This window comes from Papio anubis, chromosome 8, assembly GCF_008728515.1.
Source record: "Papio anubis isolate 15944 chromosome 8, Panubis1.0, whole genome shotgun sequence".
Classification (NCBI taxonomy): Eukaryota; Metazoa; Chordata; class Mammalia; order Primates; family Cercopithecidae; genus Papio; species Papio anubis.
Genome location: NC_044983.1, coordinates 104,606,213 through 104,632,963, shown reverse-complemented (window position 1 = coordinate 104,632,963; position 26,751 = coordinate 104,606,213). Strand labels below are relative to the sequence as shown.

Below are 26,751 nucleotides of genomic sequence, written 5' to 3'. Positions count from 1 at the left end.
TCTTTTAAGAATTGTCTATTCATGGCTGGGTATGGTGGCTCATGCCTATAATCTCAGCACTTTGGGATTACAAGGAGGCCAAGGCGGGCGGATCACAAGGTCAGGAGATTGAGACCATCCTGGCCAACATGGTGAAACCCCATCTTTACTAAAATATAAAAAATTAGCCGAGCATGGTAACGCGCACCTGTAGTCCCAGCTACTCGGGAGGCTGAGGCAGGGGAATCACTTGAACCCAGGAGGCAGAGGTTTCAGTGAGTCAAGATCGCAACACTGCACTCCAGCCTGGCAACAGAGCGAGACTCCATCTCAAAAAAAAAAAAAAAAAAAGAATAATTGTCTATTCACGTCCTTAGCCTACTTTTTGATAGGATTGTTGGTTTTTTTCCTTGCTGATTTGTTGAAGTTCGTTGTAGATTCTGGATATTAGTCCTTTATCGGATGTATAGATTGTGAAGATTTTCTCCCACTCTGTAGGTTTTCTGTTTATTCTGCTGACTGTTCCTTTTGCTGTGCAAAAGCTCTTATAGTTTATTAAGTCCCAGCTATTTATCTTTGTTTTTAATCTCATTTGTTTTTGGGTTCTTGGTCATGAAATCCTGGCCTTAGCCAATATCTGGAAGGGTTTTTCCAATGTTATCTTCTAGAATTTGTATAGTTTCAGGTCTTAGATTTAAGTCCTTAATCCATCTTGAATTGATTTTTGTATAAGGTGAGAGATGAAGATCCCGTTTCATTCTCCTACACGTGGCTGGCCAGTTATCCCAGCACTGTTTGTTGAAAAGAGTATCATTTCCCCACTATGTATTTTCGTTTGCTTCGTTGAAGATTAGTTGGCTATAAGTATTTGGGTTTGTTTATGGATTCTCTCTTTTTTTCCATTGGTCTGTGTGCCTATTTTTATACCAGTACCATGATGTTTTGGTGACATGGCCTTATAGTATAGGTTGAAATCAGGTAATGTGATGCCTCCAGATTTGTTCTTTTAACTTAGCCTTGCTTGGGTTATGCCGGCTGTTTTTTGGTTACATATGGTTTTTTTTTTTTTTTTCCAATTCTGTGAAAAATGATGGTGGTATTTTGATGGGTATTGCCTTGAATTTGTAGATTGTTTTTGGCAGTATGGTCATTTTCACAGTATTGATTCTACCCATCCATGAGTGTGGGATGTGTTTCCATTTGTTTGTGTAATCTGTGATTTCTTTCAGCAGTGTTTTGTTGTTTTCCTTGTATAGGTCTTTCATCTCCTTTGTTTAGGTGTATTCCTATGTGTTGTTTTTTGTTTTTGTTTTTTGCAGCTATTGTAAAGGGGGTTGAGTTCTTGATCTGGTTCTCAGCTTGGTGGCTATTGGTATATAGAAGAGGTACTGAATTGTGTACATTAAGTTTGTATCCGAAAACTTTTGCTGAATTCTTTTATCAGTTCTAGGAGCTTTCTGGAGGAGTCCTTTAGGATTTTCTAGGTAAACAGATACCATCAGCAAACAGCGGCATTTTGACTTTCTCTTTACTGATTCGGATGCCCTTTATTTCTTTCTCTTGTCTGATTGCTCCGGCCAGGACTTCCAGTACTATTTGAAGAGGAGTAGTAAGAGTGGGCATGCTTGTCTTGTTCCAATTTTCAGAGGAAATGCTTTCAACTTTGCCCCATTCAGTATTATGTTGGCTGTGAGTTTGTCATAGATGGCTTTTATTACATTGAGGTATGTACCTTGTATACCGATTTTGCTGAGAGTTAATCATAAAGCGATGCTGGATTTTGTTGAATGCTTTCTCTGCATCTATTGAGATGATCATGTGATTTTTGTTTTTAATTCTGTTTATGCAGTGTATCACATTTTTTGACTTGTGTATGTTAAACCATCTCTGCATCTCTGGTATGAAACCCTCTTGATCATGGTGGATTATGTTTTTGATACATTGTTGGATTCGGTTAGCTAGTATTTTGTTAAAGATTTTAGCGTCCTGTTCATCAAGGATATCTGTCTGTAGTTTTTTTTTTTTTTTGGTTATGTCCTTTCCTGGTTTTGGTATTAGGGTGATACTGGCTTCATAGACTGATTTAGGGAGGCTTCCCTCTTTCTCTGTCTTGTGGAATTAGTGTCAATAGGATTGGTACCAGTTCTTTGAACATCTGGTAGAATTCTGCTGTGAATCTGTCTGGTCCTGGACTTGGTTTTTTTTTTGTTTTTTTGTTTTTTTGTTTTTTTTGATGGAGTCTCGCTCTGTCACCCAGGCTGGAGTGCAGTGGCGCTATCTCGGCTGGTTGCAAGCTCCACCTCCTGGGTTCACTCCATTCTCCTGCCTCAGTCTCCCGAGTAGCTGGGACTACGGGTGCCAGCCACCACACCCAGCTAATTTTTTTTTTATTTTTAGTAGAGACAGGGTTTCACCTTGTTAGCCAGGATGTTCTCAATCTCCTGATCTCGTAATCTGCCCGCCTTGGCCTCCCAAAGTGCTGGGATTACAGGCATGAGCCACCGTGCCCGGCCTGGTCCTGGACTTTTTTTTATTGGTAATTTTTAAATTGTAACATCTCACATTTTGTTTCTTATTGACCTTATTTGGATTTTCTCTCTTCATTTCTTGATTAATCTTGCTAATGGTCTATCCATTTTATTTATCTTTTCAAGGAACTAACTTTTTGTTTCCTTTATCTTCTGTATTTTTTTGTTTGTTTCAATTTCATTTAGTTTTGTTCTGATCTTGGTTATTTCCTTTCTTCTGCTGGTTTTGGGTTTGGTTTGTTCTTGTTTTTCTAGTTCCTTGAGGTGTGACCTGAGACTGTCTATTTGTGCTCTTTCAGACTTTCTGACATAGGTGTTCAGGGCTATGAACTTTCCACTTAGTACTGCCTTGCTGTGTCCCAGAGGTTTTGATAGGTTGTGTCACTGTTGTCTTCAGTTCAAATAATTTTTTAATTTCCATCCTGATTTCATTTTTTGACCCAATGATAATTCAGGAGCAAGTTTTTTTAATTTCCATGTATTTACATGGTTTTGAATAGAATGTATATTCTGTGGTTGTTGGATGAAATGTTTTGTATATATCTATTAAGTCCATTTGTTCCAGGGTATAGTTTAAATCCATTGTTTCTTTGTTGACCTTCTGTCTTGACCTGTGTAGGGCTATTAGAGGAATATTGAAGTCCCCCACTATTATTGCGTTGCTGTCTATCTCATTTCTTAGATCTATTAGTAATTGTTTTATAAATTTGGGAGCTCCAGTGTTAGGTCGTTATATGTCTAGGATTGTGATAGTTTCCTATTGGACAAGGCCTTTTATCATTGTATAATGTCCCTCTTTGCCTTTTTTAACTGCTGTTGCTTTAAAGTTTGTTTTGTCTGATATAAGAATAGCTACTCCTGCTTGTTTTTGGTGCTATTTGCATTAAATGTCTTTTTCCACCCTTTTACCTTAAGTTTTTGTGAATCTTTATGTGTTAGGTGAGTCTCTTGAAGGCAGCAAATGGTTGGTGAATTCTTATCCATTCTACAATTCTATATCTTTTAAGTGGAGCGTTTAGACCATTTACATTCAATGTTACTATTGAGATGTAAGGTACCATTCTAGTCATCATGCTCTTTGTTGCCTGTATACATGTTTTTGTTTTTTAATTGTATTTTTTTATAGGTCCTGAGTGATTTATGCTTAAAACAGGTTCTGGTTTGATGTGTTTCTAGGATTTGTTTCAAGATATAGAGCTCCTTTTAGCAGTTATATAGTGGTGGCTGTCACACGCATCCATGTAAAGAGACCACCAAACAGGCTTTGTGTGAGCAGCAAGGCTGTTTATTTTACCAGGGTGCAGGCAGGCTGAGTCCGAAAAAGGAGTCAGCAAAGGGTGGTGGGATTATCATTAGGTCTTACAGGTTTGGGATAGGCATACAAAGTATATTCTTAAGGGCGGAGAGAATATTACAAAGTACCTATTTAAGTGCGGGGATGGGAAGAATATTACAAAATGCCTTCTTAAGGGCAGGGGAGAATATATCCTATCAGTTAGGGTGGGGCAGGAACAAATCACAATGGTGGAGTGTCATCAGTTAAGGCTATTTTCACTTCTTTTGTGGATCTTCAGTTGTTTCAGGCCATCTGGATGTATATGTGCAGGTCACAGGGGATATGATGACTTAGCTTGGGCTCAGAGGCCTGTCATTCCTGTCTTTTTATATTAATAAGAAAACCAAAACATAATAGTGGCAAAGTGTTGGGGTGGTGAAAATTTTTGGGGGGTAATATGGAGAGATAATGGGTGATGTTTCTCAGGGCTGCTTCGAGCAGGATTAGGGGCAATGTGGCAACATAGAGTGGGACAGATTAAACCAAAGAAAGATTTTCCTGGGGTGTCGTATAGAATGATTGGTGATGGCCTGGATGTGGTTTTGTAGGAATTGAGAAACTAAATGGAAGACACAAGCTCTGAATAAAAGAAGGAGGAAAACAGGTATTAAAGGACTAAGAATTGGGAGGACCCAGGACATCCAATTAGAGAGTGTCTGGTGGGGGGTTCAGTGTAATTATTTTCTTGGTTGGCGAGGTTTTGGGCTCGATCCTTGAGTCTTTTTTTATGTTGTCATATACCAGGCCAGATTGATTTAAGTAATGAACACTCTTCATTAAAAAATTGTGCAGAGTCCCCTCTTCTTAGCAGTGAGTAAATAGAGGCCTTGGCGATTTTGGAGGAAAGAGAAATGCAAAGCCAGCAATTGTTTGTTAAAGAAGGATTAGAAACTGCGAGGAGAGAGTGGGTGAGATTGATAGTGTGCTGGAGATAGCTGGGGAGAGGTAGACGGTGGCATAAGAACGGGAAGAAGAATAAGAGTGAGTATAAAAGTAAAGAATAGGACTTCATCAGGGTGAAAGTATTGGAATGTACCCTGTCAGCAAAGATCATCCATCCACTTCAAGAGGGAGTTAAGAGTGGTAGATTGGGGATAGTACCAGAAGATGTCCACTATGATGGTTTGGAAGAAAAGTGTAAACTGGCAGTGTAAACAAGGGCGGGGCATTTATGAGTAGTTGAGAATGCTGAATAGGAGTATGACTGGACAGAAGATAGTAGGGATGACAGGTTTTCGGGGTGCAGTCCAAGTAGTGAGAGTGACTGTGTAAAGCCGTAAAGCTCTGTTGCAAAAAGTCGGGTAAGGACGAGTAGGCCTAATAGAATGAAGGGATGTATTAGGCTCATGAGGGTTATTACCGTTCTTCAGAAATGTGAGTGAGTTTAAGGGAAGTAGGGGAGAGTACTTGCGACTTCCAGGAGGAAGAGGAGAAATCAGGCTGACTGTCTGATGGGCACGGTTTTACTCTGGAACTATGAACCTAATGAGGGGGGTCCTGCAGATGAACAGCCATTGGGATACTATAGATGACTAATGGGGTCTGGTCCACCGAGGTTGTAGAGTTTGAGGGGTCAGTTTTTTAATAAGATTTGCAGCCTGATGAATTTCCTGTCTAGCCTGCTGGAGGACTGGAAGATAGTTGCCTAGAGGGCTAGTGTTTGGGGTGAGGTTGGGGCCGAACAAGAAAGTGTGTCCATATAAAAGTTCAAATGGATTGTACCCTGTAGCATCTCGAGGGCAGGCTCTAATTTTGAGAAGGGCAAGAGGTAAAATTACTGTCCAGTCCTTTTTAAGTTGGAGGCTGAGCTTGGTGAGGTGTGTCTTTAAAAGACCATTAGTCTGTTCTACTTTTCCTGAAGATTAAGGACAGTAAGGAGTATGAAGATTCCACCGAATACCAAGAGCCTGAGAAACTGCTTGGATGATTTGACTAATAAAGGCCATTCCCTTATCAGACTGTATACAGGTAGGGAGGCCAAACCAAGGAATTATGTCTGACAAAAGGGAAGAAATTACCACGGTGGCCTTCTCAGACCCTGTGGGAAAGGCCTCTACACATCCGGTGAAAGTGTCTACCCAGATCAAAAGGTATTTTAGTTTCCTGACTCGGAGCATGTGAGTGAAGTCAATTTGCCAGTCCTGGGCAGGGACAAATCCCTGAGCTTGATGTGTAGGGAAGAGAGGGGGCCTGAACAATCCCTGAGGAGTAGTAGAATAGCAGATGGAACACTGAGAAGTGATTTCCTTGAGGATAGATTTCCACAATGGAAAGGAAATGAGAGGTTCTAAGAGACAGGCTGGTGGCTGGTAACCTACATGGAAGAGGTTATGAAATGATGACAGAATAGAATGGGCCTGTGAGGCTGGAAGGAGATACTTTCCTTGGTCCAAGACCCATTTGCCTTGTGTGGGAAGAGACTGATAGGTGAAGTTTCAGTGGGGGAGTAGGTGGGAGTGACCGATTAGAAGGAGAAAAACTGGCGCTGAGGGACAGAAGTTGGAAGCTGGCTGCTTTAGCTACCTTATCAGCATAAGTGTTGCCCTGAGTGATGGGATCTGATGCCTTTTGATGTCCCTTGCAGTGAATGACTCCAGCTTCCTTTGGAAGTAAAGCGGCCTTGAGAAGAGTTTTTATTAAAGAGGAATTAATGATGGAAGACCCTTGCATAGAGAGGAAACCTCTTTCAGTCCATATAACAGCATGGTGGTACAGGGTATGGAAGGCATATTTAGAGTCAGTATAAATATTGACGTGTAGTCCCTTTGCAAGAGTGAAGGCCCGAGTTAAGGCAGTGAGTTAGAATTGCTGAGAGGTAGTGGAGTGGGGCAGAGCGGTAGCCTCCAGGATAGATGTGGAAGATACTATAGCATAGCCTGCCTTTGCTGGTGAGTGGCGATTAGGCCTGGTGGAACTGTCATCAATAAACCAAGTGTGATCAGAGTGAGGAACAGAAAAGAAGGAAATATGGGGAAATAGAGTGAATGCCAGGTGGATCAGAGAGATACAGTCGTGGAGGTCAGGTGTGGTATCAGGAATAATGTGGGGGCTAGCCCAGAACAGTAAGGTCAAGTTGTTTGGAAAGAAAGGCTACATGGTACGGCCCTGGCTCTCGTGTAAGCATTCCGACCACACAGCCCTGCACTTCAGCTGTGTGTAATGAAAAAGGTTGGGATGAGTTAGGGAGAGCTAGTGTCGGAGCAGCTTTTAGGGCTGTTTTTTAAGGAATGGAAAGGGGAGTGGGGAAATGATTTAGGATTTATGGAGTCAGCTAGGTTTGTCTAGAACAGAATAATGGGTTGTGGAGGGAGGTATTGAGGATAGGAGAGTATATGGGTTTGGCACCACAGGGTGGATAGGTAAGACAATTAGGTTGATAAGGTGCAGATCCTGAACTAACCTGTAAGACTTGTCTGGTTTTTGGACAGGTAAAGTGGGGGAATTATAAGGAGAGTTTATAGGCTTTAAAAGGCCATGCTGTAGCAGGCGAGTGATAACAGGCTTTAATCCTTTTAAAGTGTGCTGTAGGATGGGATATTGGCATTGAGCGGGGTAAGGGTGATTAGGTTTTAATGGTATGGTAAGGGGTGCATGATCAGTTGCCAAGGAGGGAGTAGAGGTGTCCTATACTTGTGGATTGAGGTGGGGAGATACAAGGGGAGGATGTGAAGGAGGGTTTGAACTAGGGGAAAAGGCAGCAATGAGGTGTGGCTGTAGCCTAGGAATAGTCAGGGAAGCAGATAATTTACTTAAAATGTCTCGACCTAATAAGGGAGCTGAGCAGGTGGGGCTAACTAAAAAGGAGTGCATAAAAGAATGTTGTCCAAGTTGGCATGAGAGTTGGGGAGTTTTAAGGGGTTTAGAAGCCTGGCCATCAATACCTACAACAGTTATGGAGGTAATTTATGCCCTTGAAAAGAAGGTAATGTGGAGTGGGTAGCCTGTGTATTGATTAAGAAGGGAACGGACTTACCCTCCAGTGTAAGAGTTACCCAAAGCATCTGTGATGGTCCTGTAGGCTTCCAAGGTGATCTGGCAGTGTCAGTCTTCAGCCGCTAAGCCAAGAAGATCTGGGAAGCCGTCAGTCAGAGAGCCTTGGTCCAGAGTTCCAGGGGCTCTGGGAGTGGCTGCTGGGCAAGTTGGACAGTCCGATTTCCAGTGAGGTCCTGCACAGATGGGACACGGTTTAGGAGGAATCCCAGGCTGCGGGCATTCCTTGGCCCAGTGGCCAGATTTCCGGCACTTGAAGCAAGATCCTTGGGGAGGTGATCCTGGAGGAATGCCTGGCCCCTGCAGTTTAGGCGTTTTGAAATTCTTGTGTGCTGGAGATGTGGCTGGGGTTTCTTTCACAGCGGAGGCAAGTAATTGCAACTCTTCTCTATTGTACACATTGAAGGTGAGGTCAGTTAAGTCCTGTTGTGGGGTTGATGGCCAGAATCTAATTTTTGGAGCTTTTTTTAATGTAGGGAGCGGGTTGGGTAATAAAATGCATATTGAGAATAAGATAGCCCTCTCGCCCCTCTGGGCCTAGGGCAGTAAAGCGTCTAAGGGTTGTTGCCAAACGGGCCATGGACTGGACTGGGTTTTCATATTTGATGAAAACGAGCCTAAAAGCTAACTGATTTGGGAGAGTTCTGATAAAGAAAGAGGAGCATTATTAACCTTGGCTATGCCTTCAGCTCCAGCCACCTCTCTAAGAGGAAATTGTTGAGCAGGTGGGAGAGGGCTAGTCACAGAGGGAAACTGTAAGCCAGACTGGGTGTGAGGAAGGGAGGTAATAGGAGGGTTATAGGGTCGGGGAGCAGAGGCTGAAGAAGAGTTGGGACCTGGCTCAGCCTGGCGAGGGGCAGCCTGGGAAGGAGGGGAGAGGTCAGATGGCTCTGTAGAAAAGAAGGATTCACAGGACTCAGAGCTTGGGGTGGAGACTGAAGGAACAGACAGGAGAGAAAGAAGAAAGATTTGGGGCGAGTCTCATTGGGAGCAGAGATTAGAAAGGGACCGATGTGTAAAAGAATGCCTGGACGTCAGGCACCTCAGACCATTTGCCCATTTTATGACAAGAATTATCTAGATCTTGTAGGATGGAGGAATCAAAAGTGCCGTTTTCTGGCTATTTAGAATCATTGTCAAGTTTGTACTGGGGCCAAGCGGTGTTGCAGAAGAAAATAAGACGCTTAGGTTTTAGGTCAGGTGTGAGTTGAAGAGGTTTTAAGTTTTTGAGAACACAGGCTAAGGGAGAAGGAGGAGGAAGGAGGGTGGAAGGTTGCCCATAGTGAAGGAGGCAAGCCCAGAGAAAAGAGAAGGTAGAGACATGGAGAAGGGAGGTTGGGAGCAGCCCTGGCCTGCAATGTGGGTGAGCAGCCAAAGCAGGCATCCCTGCAATTGACTTGCCACCAAGGGAATGTGGGTGAATGACCAAGGCAGGCGTCCCCACAGTGATCAGACACCAATGGAGTGTGGGTGAATGATCAGGCAGGCGTCCTGCAGTGATTAAACACCAAGGGAAGGCTGTCTTCCTGAGTCTGTGACCGGCGCCAGAGTTTTGGGTCCATGGATAAAATGTGTCTCCTTTGTCTCTACTAGAGAGGAAAAAGAGCTGGAATTGGAAGGACAGGGAGATTGAAGGGTAGCAAAAGAGGGAGATTGAGATTGACGGGTAGCAAGAGAGACTGGAGAAGAGAGTGAAAAGACCGCTTACCTGATTTGAAATTGGTGAGATATTCCTTGGGCTGATTGGTCTGGGGACCCGAGGTGGTAGGTGGATCTCCTCACGGAGTGAGGGCGAGGACAGGGGACTGGTCTCCCAAAGGAGTCCTCCTGTCCTGGGTCTTCAGCACCAAATGTCATGCACATCTCTGTAAAGAGACCACCAAACAGGCTTTGTGTGAGCAACAAAGCTGTTTATTTCACCTGGGTGCAGGCGGGCTGAGTCCGAAAAAGGAGTCAGCAAAGGGTGGTGGGATTATCATTAGTTCTTATAGGTTTGGGATAGGCATAGGAAGTACATTCTTAAGGGCAGAGAGAATATTACAAAGTACCTTCTTAAGGGTGGGGGAGAATATTACAAAGTACCTTGTTAAGGGCAGGGGGGCGGGGGCCAGGAGGGGAGACTATTACAAAGTACCTTCTTAAGGGCCAGGGAGAATATCAGTTAGGGTGGGGCAGGAACAAATCACAATGGTGGAATGTCATCAGTTAGGACTATTTTCACTTCTTTTGTGGATCTTTAGTTGCTTCAGGCCATCTGGATGTATACATACAGGTCATAGGGATATGATGGCTTAGCTTGGGCTCAGAGGCCTGACAGTGGCTTGGTAGTGGTGAATTCTCTCAGCATTTGTTTGTCTGAAAAAGACTGTATCTTTCCTTCACATATGAAGCTTTGTTTCACTGGATACACAATTCTTGCCTGTTAATTGTTTTGTTTGAGAAGACTGAAGATAGTGCGCTAATGCTTTCTAGCTTGTAGGGCTTCTGCTGACAAATCTGTTAATCTGACAGGTTTTTCTTTATAGGTTACTTGGTTCTTTTGTCTCACAGCTCTTAAGATTCTTTCCTTCGTCTTAGCTTTAGATAGCTTGTGCCTAGGCAATGATCCTTTTGCAGTGAATTTCGCAGATATTCTTTGTGCTTCTTGTATTTGGATGTCTAGGTATCTAGCAAGGCCGGGGAAGTTTTCCTTGATTATTCCCCCAAATATGTTTACCTAACTTTCAGATTTCTCTTCTTTCACAGGAATGCCGATTATTCTTAGGTTTGGTCATTTAACATAATCCCAGACTTCTTGGAGGCGTTGTTCATATTTTCTTATTATTTTTCTTTTGTCCTTGTTGGATTGGGTTAATTCAAAGACCTTGTCTTCGAGCTCTGAATTTCTTTCTTCTACTTGTTTGATTCTATAGCTGAGACTTTACAGAGCATTTTGTATATAAGTGTGTCCATTGTTTCCTAAAGTTTTGATTGTTTTTTATTTATGCTATTTCATCCAATATTTCCCCTTTCACTTCTTGTATCATTTTTTTTATTTCCTTATGTTGGGCTTTGCCTTTCTCTGGTGCCTCCCTGATTAGCTTAATAACTGACCTCCTGAATTCTTTTTCAGGTAAATCAGGGATTTATTCTGGGTTTGGATTCATTGCTGGTGATCCACTGTGATTTTCGGGGGGTGTTAAAGAACCTTGTTTTGTCATATTACCAGACTTGATTTTCTGGTCCTTTCTCCTTTCGGTAGCCTCTGTCAGAAGGAAAGTCAAGGGCTCAAGGCTGTTGTCAGATTCTTTTGTCCCATGGGGTGTTCCCTTGATGTAGTAGTCTCCCCCTTTTCCTATGGATGTGTCCTCCTGAGAGCTGAGCTGGAGTGATGGTTATCTCTCTTCTGGCTTTAGCCACCCAGCAAGTCTACCAGGCTCCAGGCTGGTACTGGGGTTGTCTGCATGGAGTCCTGTGTTGTGTACCATTTGTGGGTCTCTCAGCCATGGATACCAGCACCTGTCCCTGTGGAGGTGTCAGCGGGGTGAAATGGACTCTGAGAGTTCTTAGGTTTGGTGATTTAATGCACTATTTTTGTGCTGGTTGACTCCCCGTCAGGAGGTGGTACTTTCCAGAGAGCATCAGCTGTGGTAGTATGGGGAGGAACAAACAGTGGATGGGGACTGTAGAACTCCCAAGAGTATATGCCTTTTGTCTAGAGTTCCCAAGGCGGGTAGGGAAAGACCACTGGGTGGGGACAGGGCTAGGTGTGTCTGAGCTCAGGCTCTTCTTGGGCGTGTTCAGGAAGAGCTGTGCGAAAAGGGGGTGAGGTTTCCAGGTCAATGGAGTTACGCTCCTAGGAGGATTATGGCTGCCTCTGCTGAGTCATGCAGATTGTCAGGGAAGTGGGGGAAAGCAGGCAGTCACAGGTCTCACCAAACTCCCATGCAATCCGAGGGGCCTGTGTCACTCCCACCATGCCCCTGCCAACAACACCAAGTCTGTTTCCAGGCAGTGGGCAAGCAGGACTGAGAACTTGTTCCAGCTACCCGTTTCCCAGCTGCTAAAGCAAATATGGCTTTCCTTCTTCACCCGCCTGTGGAGTCTGCCCACCAGATTCATGCCCTTCCCTGAATTCTGGGAAGCAGACTTTTCCAGGAGACTTCTCCATCAGTTCAAAATGTTACAAAATTCAGCTGGCGATTCCGTTTCCCTGTGGCCTTTCCCCGGTGCCTCTGGCCGCCCTCCCGAAGGACCCCTGTGAGGACAGGCAGAAATGGTTTATTAGGGAACCCAGCAAGCTCACAGGGCTTTCCCTGCTGCTTTCTCTACCCCTGTATTTTGCTCAGCTCTCTCAGTTGACTCAGTTCCAGGTAAGGTCAGAATTTTCTCCCGTAACCTAGACCTTCAGGTTCCATAGTGGGGGTGTGTGTTTGAGGGATCTCTCTTTCCCACTTCCACAGTTTGGGTACTAACAGTATTTGGGGTGTCTCCTGGGTCCTGCAGGAGCAATCCACTTCCTTCAGAGGGTCTGTGGGTTCTCTCGCCTTTCCTGATTTATTCCTGCAGTCATTCTGGAGCAAAACATCATGATGTGAGGCTCCACAGGCTGCTCTGTCCATCAGAGTTGGAGCTGTAATCTAGTCCTGCCTCCTGTCTGCCATGATCTGCCCATCTCCCTAAACATTTTAAATAATCATGTTTCTTGTTAAGTTTTAAGGGCTCTTTTTATGTTATACATATTAGCCCTGAGTTATATTTATCTCCCTTCCTTCTACATGTCTTTTATTTACATGTAGAAAGACTTTTTCCATCCTGAGATTATAAAAACAGTATTATTTTCCTTTTCCTTTACCACATTTAGACACTTGATCTACTGGAATATGGCGTGTTTTCGTTTATGGTATGAGGGAGAGAATAAGTTTAATTTTTCCCAGAAGTTCTCTGGTGTCCCAGTAGCATTTGTGGACTAGTCTATTTTCTTTTTTTTTCACTAACTGGAAATACCACATCATCCTCTAAATGATGTGACCTACAGTAAAATTTATCTTAATTGACCTCCACTTAACATACTGAATGGGTTAATTGATAGTCTCTATTCTCTCTGTAAAACATACTGATGGAAGATCACAGTAAGCTTAATGTTTACTACTAATAGGCTACCTAGTACTATACTAGTATGATTCTGTTTCTTGCTTGTGGTTTTAGATCACTGATACTCAGATTTGATCATTCTGCAAACTTAATGTGAACTCAGCTTGCCATTGTGTATTAATTTAATTTATGTAAAGCAGTGAAATATGAAAGGAAGGAAAGGTGGTGTTTTGGAGAAAGCTAAATTAGGTGCTTTAGAAAGAAAAAATGAGTCACCAAAAATTTTGTGGCTAGTAAGGACATTGTATACAGTTTATTTAAATATTATAACATATATAGATCTAAGTTCTAGGAGCAGGGAATGAAATATGGATATAAAGGATTACTTTTCTCCTATAGAAAAACTTGTAGAGTTCAGCAACAAAAACAAATGGTTGAATTTGAGTGCAGTTTGGTATATGAGAGGAAGTTTATTTTCTGAATTATAGACCTTTAAAAATGTATTCTCTTGTGAAACATTTTAATGATGTAACTGTTGTAGTCCATTTGTGCTACTGTAACAAAATACCTGAGAATTGGTAATTTATAAAGAACAGAAATTTATTTCTCTGAGTTCTGGAAGCTGAGAATTCTAAGATCCAGGTACTGGCAGGTTTGGTATCTAGTAAGGATTCAGTCTTTGCTTCCAAGATGATGCCTTGAACATTGCATTCTCCAGAAAGGAGGCATAATATGCCCTCACATGACAGAAGGCAGAGGGGGAAAAAGAGACAAACTCCCTCTTTCGGTCCCTTCTCTAAGGTTACTTATTCCCAGTCACCAGTGTGGAGCCCTAATGACTAGAGGTCCTAACTTCTAGTAACATCACTTTGGTGATTAGGTTTTAACTCAGCTTTTGGGGAGGATACAACATTCAAACCCTAGCAGCAACTCATAGCTTTACATTATAAGTACATAGACCCAATTAAAATTTGTTAACAAAAACGTAGATTCGTAGTAGGCTAAATGTAGTGTTTTCATACTGCAGACTGTTGTCTCTTTTGAACATGATGTGGTATTTCTAACTAGTAAGTTAAAAATACTGATCTTTAACTCTAAAATAAAGAGAATGAAAACTAGATTACTGCATTGTATTAGTTTTCTGTCATTATACGACAACTTCAAAACTTAGTGACTTGAAACAATAACCATTTATCGTATCAGTTTCTATGGTCAGAAATCAGGGAGTAGTTCAGGTGGGTGGTCTGGTTCATGATTTTTTCATGAGTTTATAGCCAAAATGATAGCCAGGGCTGCAGTCATCCGAAGCCTTGACTAGGGCTAAAGCATACATTTTCGAAATGATTAACTCATGGAATGCTTATTGTTGGCAAGAGCGGTCATTTCCTCCCCATGTGGGTCTGTTCATGGGGCTACCTTAAGCGTATTCATAGCATGGTAGCTAGCCTCCCTCAGAATGTGCGATCCGAGAGAGAGTGAGGTAGAAAGTGTAGTCTTTTATGACCTAGTTCTTGAAGTCACATACCATCTGTCACATCTATGTATTTTTGTTAAAAGTTAATCAGTAGGACAGTTCACACTCAAAGGAAAAGGAATTAGACTCCAACTCTTAAAAAGGAGAGAAACCACCACACTGCAGATATTTATTTTGTGTTTGTGTGGATCAGTGAAGAGGAAGAGATTAATGTATGTATAATGTTTGGTCTTCTTTTTAGGACACTGCCTTAGGAAAACCACGAGAGGTGTTTCGACTTCCTACAGATTTGACAGCATGTGACAACCGTCTTTGTGCATCTATCCATTTCACATCTTCTACCTGGGTTACCTTGTCGGATGGAACTGGAAGATTATATGTCATTGGAACAGGTGAACGTGGAAATAGCGCTTCTGAAAAATGGGAGGTGAGGGTTTGTTTGAGACTTATGCAAAGTCCAGAAAGTATATGTAAATTACACCCGACTTATTTTAAAATGACACTTTTCAAGGATGGTTTACATGTCATCTGTTGTTTGATATATAATGTTTTGGATCTCTTTTTAACTAAATTATAAAATGTATATTTTTCACAAACTGTTACATTAACCATTCCTGTTTTGATCTGGAGTCAGTGCAGTTGTCAAGAATTGCATTCATTTTTCAGCAGTTATTTTATATGCGTAGAGTACTTCACTAAGCGTTGACATTGCCTCTTCGTTTTTGAAGAGATGTTTTTCTCCTCTACCATTATGTTAGATTTGCTGGGATGTTTACATTGGTCAAATAGTGGTCAAATTACCAGAATATTCTCTATTTAGAAAAATATATGATATAAATATATAGTTACATGCCAATTTCCAAGACAACATTTTTACTTTAATTTAAAAATTTAGATATAAATCTAAAGGGTAGGTTGGGGTTTTAATAGTAATAAATAAGGAATTAATTTCTTTAGAACTACAGTTTTTAAAAGTAGAAGAAAATGATGCCAAGCAGATAATCAAAAGATTTAGTTTACTGCTTCAGCTCCTTTGAGTTATGCTAATAAGTGTATTGTAATATTGCTACTGTCTGAATCTCAGCAGGTAGCCTTTAGTTCTGGGTAAAGAGATGCGAGCTTAATATATTTATATCTTATAAAATAATTTCATCTGACCAACAGATGCCTGCAAAGACCAGGCTTTAGTTACTTGAAAAAAACCAGGGAGGTCTTAGAACCAAATAGTTTACCTACCTTACTAAGTTATACTAAAGGTTATACTACCAAATTATAGTATGTTCAAAATACACAGTAAATAACCAGAACAGCAGTAGCCTATTTACAAGAGCCTGTTGCATTCACAGTTTCAAATATTCATTGGATACTGTGACAATTTCTGTTTTGGCCTTTAGTAACAACTTTAATTTTTCTGAAAAACAGAAGTAATGTGGTATGTAGCACAGCTACCTGAAACAGTTGGAAGGTATTTTGAGAATAATGGACAGGAGAGATAGAGTGGGAATTTATATGGTATTGAGCTGTATGGATTCTGTAGATTTTGAACAAGACAAACCTACTTGGCTCACTTTCATCTTAAAAATAATACCACACATTATTTTATATGAACTTATACTTCTTTTGGTTTTGTTTTGTATATCCCCTTGGCATGTATTAGGACTTCAATAATATCTTTTAAATAAATTAAAAACTTAAATATACCTGTGGCTTCTTTAGTGTATACTGCCCTAATGAGATAAGCTCCCTTAGCAGATGTTTTCAGCTGATAATAGTTTTGACTAAGTACTGGTAGGAGAGGGAGGAGACTTGGGCATTAATGGAGGTGGGAGGGATACTGTGTTATATTAGTCACTTTTAAGAAACAATTTAGGAGGGTTTTAGAACTTTAGGGTAATTAGTGTAAAAGAGAAGAAGCTGAAAGTGGAAGTGATTATGGAGCATGGTAAGGGGAAAGGGGGCCAAGGGTAGTAGTGGCGATTACTGAAGTTTAAAAAGAGAAATTAAAGGAGACAGCTTGCTTTCCAAATGTATTGCCTCTAATACCATGGAAGTGCTGTGTATCTGCGGTATCACAATTTAGATGCTGAGCTTGTTCAGAAAACTAGAAACATCAGCCTAACAATTTTTAAAAGTATGCCATCTACTCTTTTGGTTTCATTCCAGTTCCTTTCACTCATACTAGAAAGAAAAAAAGAAACAATAAACTAGCTACTTGTTCCTGCCAAAACTTGTCATTTTCTGTTCTTCCCTTTTGTTTCCACTGTTCCCCAAACAAAAGCAAAACCCAATCAACCAATAAAAACCTGCCTTCATCTGTCATCTCTGTTTTGAGTATTTAAGGATTTTTTTTTTAAGTTTTTGCTTTTTCAGTTTATGGAAATCTTAAGAACGGATTCTGAAGGCCCACTACTTGAATGATTTTGGCAGATGTTCAAATACATAGGGAAGTTGATGACATTAAAGCACACTTTTCTTTGTAAGTTTTCAAGTAGGAGTAGATATGTGGGGATTCCAGGTATAGGGTTTTTTGTTTTTGTTTTTGTTTTTTAAACCACCTTTTTTTTCAGTTAGGCTTTTTCTCAACTGTCCATATTTTATTTGGAAATCTTGTTTAGGAAGCAGCCTTAAAACGTTCTTTATTTTGTATTTACTCTTAAAAATATAATAGTAGTTGAGATCTTGTGTTTGTGGTATAAGAAAGAATTTGATAAGATTTTGTGTGTTTCTGTATGATGCTTAGGTAAGATTTTGTGTGTTTTTATATGATGCTTTTTTGCTTTTCAAAAAACACTTTAGGATTATATTTTAAATAGAGTTTATTAACTTATTCTTAAATGCTAATAGGCTTTTTTGTTTTTGAGAAGAAACATGTTTTGGTGATTTATTCTTCAATGTTTTTGACTCTTGCCTTTGTAAACTTCTAGAGAATAAACAAACAGGAAAAAAGCGTACACACATGCACACTCATATACAGTATCTGGAAACTAAGAGGAAGCAAGGTAGCCAAGACTAATGATCAGTTTTTTCTTACACAAATAAATATTTTCTTAAAAGTTCTGTCCTCAGGGAACATTATCTAAACTCGCAGTCTTTATGTAAAGGCCTTTCTCTTTTTAAATTTCTTGTAATAAATAGTGTCCAGAGTAACTGTTGAATCACCAGAAACTTATGTATTCCCTCTGTGCTATCTGTGTTCATGTAATTATGTACACATTTTTGTGTGTCTAATTTTGTTTTGTAGATTATGTTTAATGAAGAACTTGGGGATCCTTTTATCATAATTCACAGTATCTCATTGCTAAATGCTGAAGAACGTTCTATAGCTACCCTACTTCTTCGAATAGAGAAAGAGGAATTGGATATGAAAGGAAGTGGTTTCTATGTTTCTCTGGAGTGGGTCACTATCAGTAAGAAAAATAAAGGTAAAACAAAATCTGAATCTCTCTCTACTAGTTGCCATTATTTAGTAGATTTTGAAACGCAGAACTGTCCCTGTAAATGCTGTTTGCTTTTTCTTGGGCATTGTGTTACAATTCTGGCACCTGCCACCACTGGTGGAATGAATATGTATAGGTAGTTTTTTCCTCAGGTATATTTTATAGAAAAAAAATACAGTGTGCTTCCACAGCCAATTATGCGTTTTATATAAAAGAAGACATTGTTATATAAGTTTTGAATAATTTAACAGGTATATTTTTAATATATACAAAAATATATGCATATATATGTGTGATACACAAAAATTTATACCTAATACTAAATGTAAGTTAATAAATTATAGTATAATTTAAATATAAATAAATATAAATACTTACTTGGAAATGAATGTCTTTATTTCATTAAATTACAAGTATGATTTCTTTTAAATCTAATTGAACTTCGTCATTTGTTTCTACATTTAAGAAAACTGTTACTAGGCCGGGCGCGGTGGCTCACGCCTGTAATCCCAGCACTTTGGGAGGCCGAGGCGGGCGGATCACAAGGTCAGGAGATCGAGACCACAGTGAAACCCCGTCTCTACTAAAAATACAAAAAATTAGCCGGGCGTAGTGGTGGGCGCCTATAGCCCCAGCTACTCAGGAGGCTGAGGCTGGACAATGGCGTGAACCCGGGAGGCGGAGCTTGCAGTGAGCCGAGATCGCGCCACTGCACTCCAGCCTGGGCGACGTCTCAAAAAAAAAAAAAAAAAAAAGAAAACTGTTACTGTGCTCCCATGTTTAGAATAGTCCTGAACCTTGGTCTGTTTGAAGCTGTCTGTCAAGCTTCTAACTTGACTTTAAAGATTACAATCTCATGAATTAATTAGGATTTTTTTTAGTGGTATTAGGAAAGCTCTTTGTCTTTGCTTAGTTCCTACTGACTCATTGAATGTTTTCTTTTTAATCGTAGTTGAGTACTGAGAGTGCTTGTTTCCATAATGACTCTATGCTCTTTTTCTCAGTAGTTTTTATTAGCTGACTCATTTATGAGTAAGTTAATATAAATTAAATTATCACTCATCACTATAGAAAAATATTTCTTTACCATAGCTACTAGTTTGCAATTCAATAAAGACATTAGCAGTTGTTTCCTAAGAGGGTTTTGCCTTTTATTCTAAAACAAACAACTGTCTGTCTGTCTGTCTATCTATCTAATAGATATCTCAAAATAGTTTATAAATAAACTGAGTAAGTCTCCTAGATTTATTCTTTGAAGTATTCAATATAATTTATTAGTTCTTTTTGGTGTTGTAGTTTTATCTCTGGAGGAACACAGTAACTTTAAACTTTAAATTAGATATTAGAAAACTTTTTTGAAGTCCCAGTTGGTAACCATAAGATCTATGTCACAGCTATCCGAGTATGCTGACACAGGGCAAAAGCAGCCATAGACAATATATAAATGAATGAGTATAGCTGTGTTCCAGTCATACTTTATGGACATTGAAATTTGAATTTTATTTTTTTTGACATATATTTAAATATTCTTTAAATATTACCATTTTAACAATTTAAAAATATAAAATTCATGCTTAGCTCACAGGCCATACAAAAGTAGACCTAGATTCAGCTTTGACTCAAGGGTCCTAGTTTGCAGAACCCCTGCTTTAGATAATGGAAACCTTAATTTTTTTAAGGTATATAATTCAGAATCTTACAGGAGACACTGTCATGCATATTCCTCCTCCTTTCTCCAAGACACTTGCTTCTGTAACATCTTTTTCTCAGTCTGTGGTAACTCATCAAATTGCCTCAGAACATAGCAGTACTCTGCTCCAGCTCTATCTTCTCCATCCCCTTTGTCTTCATTTCTTTGCCTCAACTGGACAGATACATTGAGACTAACCTTTTTTCTCCCAAGATTGTAGTTGTAGAATCATTAATTCTCTTTATTGTTCCCTTTATCTTTCTTTTATATCTTGTTCCTTCTCTCCCAGACTATTACTAATATGATTTTTTTCTTTTTCTTTTTCTTTTTAATTAACAGAACTGTGTTTTTGTAAACTATTTTGAATGAAACATTTCATAAATTATATTTATGGTCACATAAGTTTGAAAATGTGGGCATAAAATAACTCCATTACACATTAAGCATATTAAAGTTGCTAAAAATTGTGAGTAAAAATTTTAGGCTAGATGCAGAGGCTCATACCTGTAATCTCAGCACTTTGGGAGGTCAAAGCAGGCGGATCACTTGAGCCCAGGAGTTTGAGACCAGTCTGGGCAACATAGTGAGGCCCTGTCTGTACAAAAATTACAAAAACATTAGCTTGGCATGGTGGTGTGCACCTATAGTCCCAGCTACTCTGGATGCTGAGGTGGGAGGATTGCTTGAGCCTGGGAGTTTGAGGCTACAGTGAGCTGTGATCGTGCCACTGCATTTTAGCTTGGGCAACAGAGCAAGGCCCTGTCTCAAACAAACAAAAAAATTTATGCTTAATTTTAACCTAGCATTTCTCCACATATTTAACCATGGAATCCAGTTTTTTAGAATTCCTATTCCTTTCTGTCCCATGCATGTTGGGAAAGGCCACCCTAGAAATATGTAATGTCTGTGTTTGGATCTTTAAAGTCAAGTAGGACTTTTGGCCCTGCATGTATCTATAGGGGAAGTGTAGGAGTTTTGTTAATTCATTAAATTACAAGCCTGTCCTTAAATATGTGTGAATTGAATGTGTGAATGTAGGTGAGGATTTTGAGTAAAAACAATGAGATATTTTAGAACAGATGGTATTATTATGTAAAAACTCATAATAATATGACATTGAGTTGTGATTTTTGACTACTCAGTATGAAGCCTACAAGTACAACCCACTTTAAAGAGTAACAGTATAGGTAAAAGTATGGAGTCAGCTAAAATATTTGAGTACTTTTTAAAGCAGAAAATTACTGTCTTTATAGGAAAATAAATTCAATTTGTCAGAAACTTTTGGAATACAGTTAATTGTTTATATCTTAAAAGTAGCACTAATTTATGTTTAATTATAAGCATATAGATAAATGTCTTGAGTGGGTAAAATTATTTCTGCTATAAATTTATTTCATTGTTAAAATGCCCCTTATCAGGAGTTAGAGCAGGCAGAAAAATAGTCCACACTGCATGTTTTCCCTTGTCCTCAATTTGTGACTTTTCAGAAGATGCTTATCACATACCTGCTGAGAAGGCAGACAGGCTTTAGTCAAGGACTGGTAGGTCATACAGAAGCTGTTATTCCAAGTAAGCCAGTCATGTTGGAGTTCTGGGGCACTGCTGTCTAATAGAGATTTCTCCAAGATGGACATGTCTTATATGTGTACCATTCACTGCAGTAACTACTAGCCATGTGTAGCTGTTGAGCAATTAAAATGTGGCTAGTGCGACTGAGGAATTTAAATTTTGCTTAATTTTAAGTAGCCACTTGTGGCCAGTGACTACCACATTGGACAGGACAATCAGGAATAAATTTCACCAGACCCAGCATTTTAAAATAGGGACTTATTTACAGAAAATTAGGTTGTAAATTGTTTACCTTATGAAAAGACTCTTAATAGTATACCTTTTAATAGTACATTAAAAGTATTTAATTATAATTAAAATCAATATTTAAGTATCAGAATATTTTGATAATAGTTTTTATTTGTAATGTTTTGTTCTAAAATACTTTTTCTTACAGATAAGAAAAAATATGAAATTATTAAGCGTGATATTCTCTGTGGAAAGTCAGTGCCACATTATGCTGCTATTGAGCCCGATGGAAATGGTCTAATGATTGTATCCTACAAGTCTTTCACATTTGTTCAGGCTGGTCAAGATCTTGAAGAAAATATGGATGAAGACATGTCAGAGAAAATCAAAGGTAATTTTTATTCTTAAAAGTGCTTGTTTGTATTTGCGTAAACATATATTTGTCTTTTGTTTTCCCAGTTAATAGTTCTACGTGGGCAAGATAAATGCATAATTTTTTCTTTATTTTCTCATATATTTTCCAGAAGTCTTTTGGAAGGTATACCACCGTAATAGTGTGAATGAACTGGTTTAATTTGATCATTTTGTTATTACCAAAATGTTTTTTTAAAAAATCGTTTATTAACTTTCTTGATTAGATGCTTAATAAATAATTATCAAATAAATAAATAATGTCTATTTGCTATTAGTATTGATGGTATTAATAGTGTAATATTGAAGATACTAATTTTTAAAAATAAATTAAGCTAACCTACCTGTTCTTACCTTTTATACTAAACTGAAAGTAAGTTCCTTGAGGGCAGAATCACATAATTTTATCAATGTTGAATGAATGCATAAAGGTTATGTTTTAGCATGAAAAGACTGGCCAGACACAGTGGCTCACGCCTGTAATCCCAGCACTTTGGGAGGCCTAGGCGGGCGGATCACAAGGTCGGGAGATCGAGACCATTCTGGCTAACAAGATGAAACCGCATCTCTACTAAAAATACAAAAAAAAAATTTGGGCACGGTCCCAGGCAACTGTAGTGCCAGCTACTTGGGAGGCTGAGGCAGGAGAATCGCTTGAACCCAGGAGGCAGAGGTTGCCGTGAGCCGAGATTGTGCCACTGCACTCCAGCTTGGGCGACAGTGAGACTCTGTCTCAAAAAAAAAAAAAAAAGATAAGACTAACAAGAAACTTCAGAAGAAATTTGTATTTGTAAATAAAGAACAGACACTCTTTTAAAACTATTCAAGAGAACATTCCTCTGTAATAATTACTGTTCATATTTCTGATGTTCATAGCCAGAGAATAGTATATTTTACTTAACAGAGATTTTTACAATATTTAATAATTATACATATTTTTCTTTGAATCTACCTTTTTTGTTAAGTTAATTATTTTAAAAAATTGGTTTTATCTTTTTAAGTGAAATCACGTTGATTAAGAAAGTAAGGAAATAAAAGAATGGCTACTCCATAAGCAGAGCAACCTAGGTTTACTCTTTTTGGATGCCTTAAAAAATGAATTATTTGAAAAATATTTGAGAATATTAATGTAGTGTATAATTGAAAAATATTTTCCACAGAGTTTATAAATATATGCACCTCTGAATACAAATCTTGAACTTAGTAGGCCTTTAGACTTTTAACACCTTCGTTTCCTCATATGGGATTCGTTTTTTGTTAGATTATCTCTAAGATCCTTTCCTGAATAAATGTTACTATTCTGTCTAATTAGGATGCTAACCTCATCTAAAGCTTAGCCAGAATAGCTATTTATTTCTCTAGATCATGTGTCTTTAGAATTCCTTTGGTAAGCAATTGTGAGGGAGTAGAATGAATGCCTTAATCTTTGGATCCATTCTGCCCAGATAACTTGGAACCATGTAGTTCCAAGAGAGATTGAAGCCTAAGTGGGACACATGTGTTTAAATTACTACCATAGGTATTGTTTTTCCTGATAACATCTCATGCTATATCTTGACTTCCCCCCAAATTCATTGTTTATTTTGTCATAGGATTTTCACAGTAATAAAGGAAAAGTGTTGTAATTTTTAAAAATTATAGGTAGTTTGGTCATTGATTGGCATGTATACTGGTTTCCTTTCTGTTAACTTCAGGAAGGCTGGTATTATCTATTGGCTGTTTGGCATTTTAATAATATGTTTTTAAAGACCTAAAACACAATCTCTAAAGGCATAGAAAGGTACTCAAAGAAACCAATAATTGAGAAAATTATTTCGGTGTTTGTATACATTCAACAATGTATACAGTGGGGAGGTGATTAAAAAATTGTGACTTTCCCTTTAGTCTACATCCATGGCCTTTAATTAATTAATACATTTTTAAAATTTCAACTTTTATTTTAGATTCAGGGAGTACATGTGAATGTTGTTTTACCTGGGTGTATTTGCATGGTGCTGAGATTTGGGGTACGATTGATCCTGTCACCCAGGTACTGAGCATAGTACCCAACAGTTATTTTTTCAACCCTTTCTAGCCCCTCTAGTAGTCCGTAGTGTGTGTTGTTGCCATCTTTATGTCCATGAGTACCCAGTGTTTAGCTCACACTTATAAGTGAGATCATGTGGTGTTTGGTTTTCTGTTCCTGCACTAATCTGCATAGGATTATGGCAACTTGCTATATTCATGTTTCTGCAAAGGACATGATTTTGTTCTTTTACCTGGCTGTGTAGTATTCCATGGTGTATATGTGCCACATTGTTTTTTTCAGTCTGCTGTTGATGGCCACCTATGTTGATTCCATGTCTTTACTGTGGTGAATAGTGCTGTGATGAACATACAAACCCATGTGTCTTTTTGGCAAAAAAATTACTTATTTATATATATATATATACACCCAGTGTTGAGATTACAGGGTTGAACTGTAGTTCTGTTTTAAGTTCTTTGAGAGATCTTCAAACTGCTTTCCACAGGGGCTGAATTAATTGACATTCCCACCAATAGTGTATCAGCATTCTCTTTTCTCCACAGCCTTATCAGCATGTGTTGTTTTTTGACTTTTTATTAATAACCATTCTGACTGGTGTGAGATTATACTATCCCTGTAGTTTTGATAGTGCTGATGATTAGTGATGAGTATTTTTGCATGTTGGCCATTTGTATGTCTTGTTTTGCGAAGTACTGTTCATGTCTTTTGCCTATTTTTTAATGGAGTTATTTGTTCTTTGCTTGTTCAGTTGTTTAAGTTCCTTATAGAGCCTTGATATTAGACTTTTGTTGGGTGCATAGTTGCAAATATTTTCTCTGATTCTATAATTTGTTTACTCATAGTTTCTTTTTCTGTGGAGGAAGTCTTTCATTTAATGAGGTACCATTTGTCAGTTTTTTTGCTGTTGAAATTACTTTTGAGTACTTAGTCATAATTCATTTTCAAGGCCAGTGTCCACAATGGTGTTTCCTAGGTTTTCTCCTAAGATTCTTGCAGTCTGAGGTCTTACATTTAAATCTTCAGTTCTTCTTGAGTTAATTTTTGTATATGGTGAGAGGTAGGGAACCAGTTTCATTTTTCTGCATATGGCTAGCCAGCTATCCCAGCACCCTTATTGAATAGGGACTCCTTTCCCTATTGCTTGTTTTTGCTGCCTTTATCAAAGATTATCAGATGAGTATAGGTGTGTGGCTTTATTTCTTGGTCCACTGGTCTGTGTATCTGTTTTTGTACCCTTTTTGGTTATTGTAGCCCTGTAGTATACTCCGAGGTCAGTTAACGTGATGCCTCTGGATTTGTTCTTTTTGCTTAGGATGGCTTTGGCTATTTGGGCTCTTTTTTGGATCCATATGAATTTTAGAATAGTTTTTTCTAGTTCTGTGAAATAATATTGGCAGTTTGATAGGAATAGCATTTAATCTGTAGACTGTTTTGAGCAGTATGGACATTTTAACGATATTGATTCTTCCAACCCATTAACTTGGAATGTTTTTCCAGTTATCTGTGTCATCTGTTATTTCTTTCAGCAGTGCTTTGTAATTCTCCTTGCAGAGATCTTTCACCTCCTTGTTAGATGAATTCCTAGGTATTTTATTATTATGATTATGATTATTATTATTGGCAGCTACAGTAAATGGGATTGTGTTCTTGATTTGGCTCTCAGCTTGAACATTATTGGTTTGTAGAAATGCTACTGGTTTTCACACATTGATTTTGTATTCTGAAACTTTACTGAAGCCATTTGTCAGTTCCAGGAGGCTTTTGGTGGAATCTTTAGGATTTTCTAGGTATAGAATTATATCATCTGCAAAGTTTGACTTTTCCTAATTGGATACCTTTTATTTATTTCTTTTGCCTGATTGCTCTGGTTAGTACTTCCAGGACTATGTTGAATAAGAGCTGTTGAGAGTAGGCATCCTTGTTTTGTTTCAGTTATCAAGAGGAATGCTTCGTTTTCGCCTCTTCAGTATGATGTTGGCTGTGAGTTTGTCGTAGGTGGCTCTTGTTATTTTGAAGTATGTTTTTTTGATGCCTAGTTTCTTGAGGATTTGTAAAATGAAGGGATGTGGAATTTTATTGAACACTTATTCTTCATCTATTGAGGTATTCCTATGATTTTCATTTTTAATTCTGTTTATGTAGTGAATCACATTTATTGATTTGCATATGTTAAACTAACCTTGCATCCCCAGGAAGGAAGCCTACTCGATCATAGTCAATTAAGTTTTTGATGTGCTGTTGGATTCAGCTTGCTAGTATTTTGATGAACATTTTTGCATCTGTGTTCATCAGGGATAGTGACCTGTAATTTTTATTTGTATGTGTGTCTTTGCCTGGTTTTGGTATCAAGGTAATGCTGCCTTCATAGAGTGAGTTGGGGAGGAGTTTTTCCTCCTCGATTTTTTTGGAATAGTTTCAGTAGAATTGGTACCGGCTTTTCCTTGTATGTCTAGTAGAATTTGGATGTGAATCCATCTGCCCAGGGCTTTCTTTGGTTGATAGATTTTTTATGACTGATTGAATTTTGGAACTTGATATTGGTCTGCTCAAGGTTTCAGTTTCTTTCTGATTCAATCTTGGGAGATTGTTTTCTAGGAATTTATCCATTTTCTCTGAATTTTCTAGTTTGGGTAATACAGGGGTTCATAATAGTCTCTGGATTTTTTTTGTATTTCTGTGGAATTGGTTGTAATTACCTTTTCATTTCTGACTGTGTTTATTTGCATCTTCTCTTTGTTAATCTAGCTAACAGCCTATTGATCTTGTTTATCCTTTCAAAAAAAAAAACAACTTTTGGTCTCATGGATTCTTTGGATATTTGGGTCTCAATTTCATTCCATTCTGCTTTGATTTTAGTTATTTCTTTTCTTTTGCTAGTTTTGGTGTTAATTTGGTTTTTTTTTTTTGTTCTTCTGGGTGTGATATTAGATCATTAATTTGAGATTTTTCTAACTTTTTGAGGTAGATACATAGCACTTTCCTCTTAACACTGCTTTTGCTGCATCCCAGA

The 26,751-nt window shown here is 38.7% G+C and overlaps 1 protein-coding gene across 2 annotated transcripts in view; it reads left to right on the top strand.

The window, feature by feature from the left end:
* The window catches only part of NUDCD1 (NudC domain containing 1), a 91,131-nt gene that overhangs the window by 22,131 nt on the left and 42,249 nt on the right, over positions 1–26,751 (top strand). For both annotated transcript variants that reach the window (XM_003903073.4, XM_017962232.3), the window contains exons 3-5: positions 14,622–14,807; positions 17,622–17,802; positions 21,513–21,695. In XM_003903073.4, the coding sequence (XP_003903122.2) occupies positions 14,622–14,807; positions 17,622–17,802; positions 21,513–21,695 (550 nt within the window). The remainder of the gene's footprint in view (positions 1–14,621; positions 14,808–17,621; positions 17,803–21,512; positions 21,696–26,751) is intronic.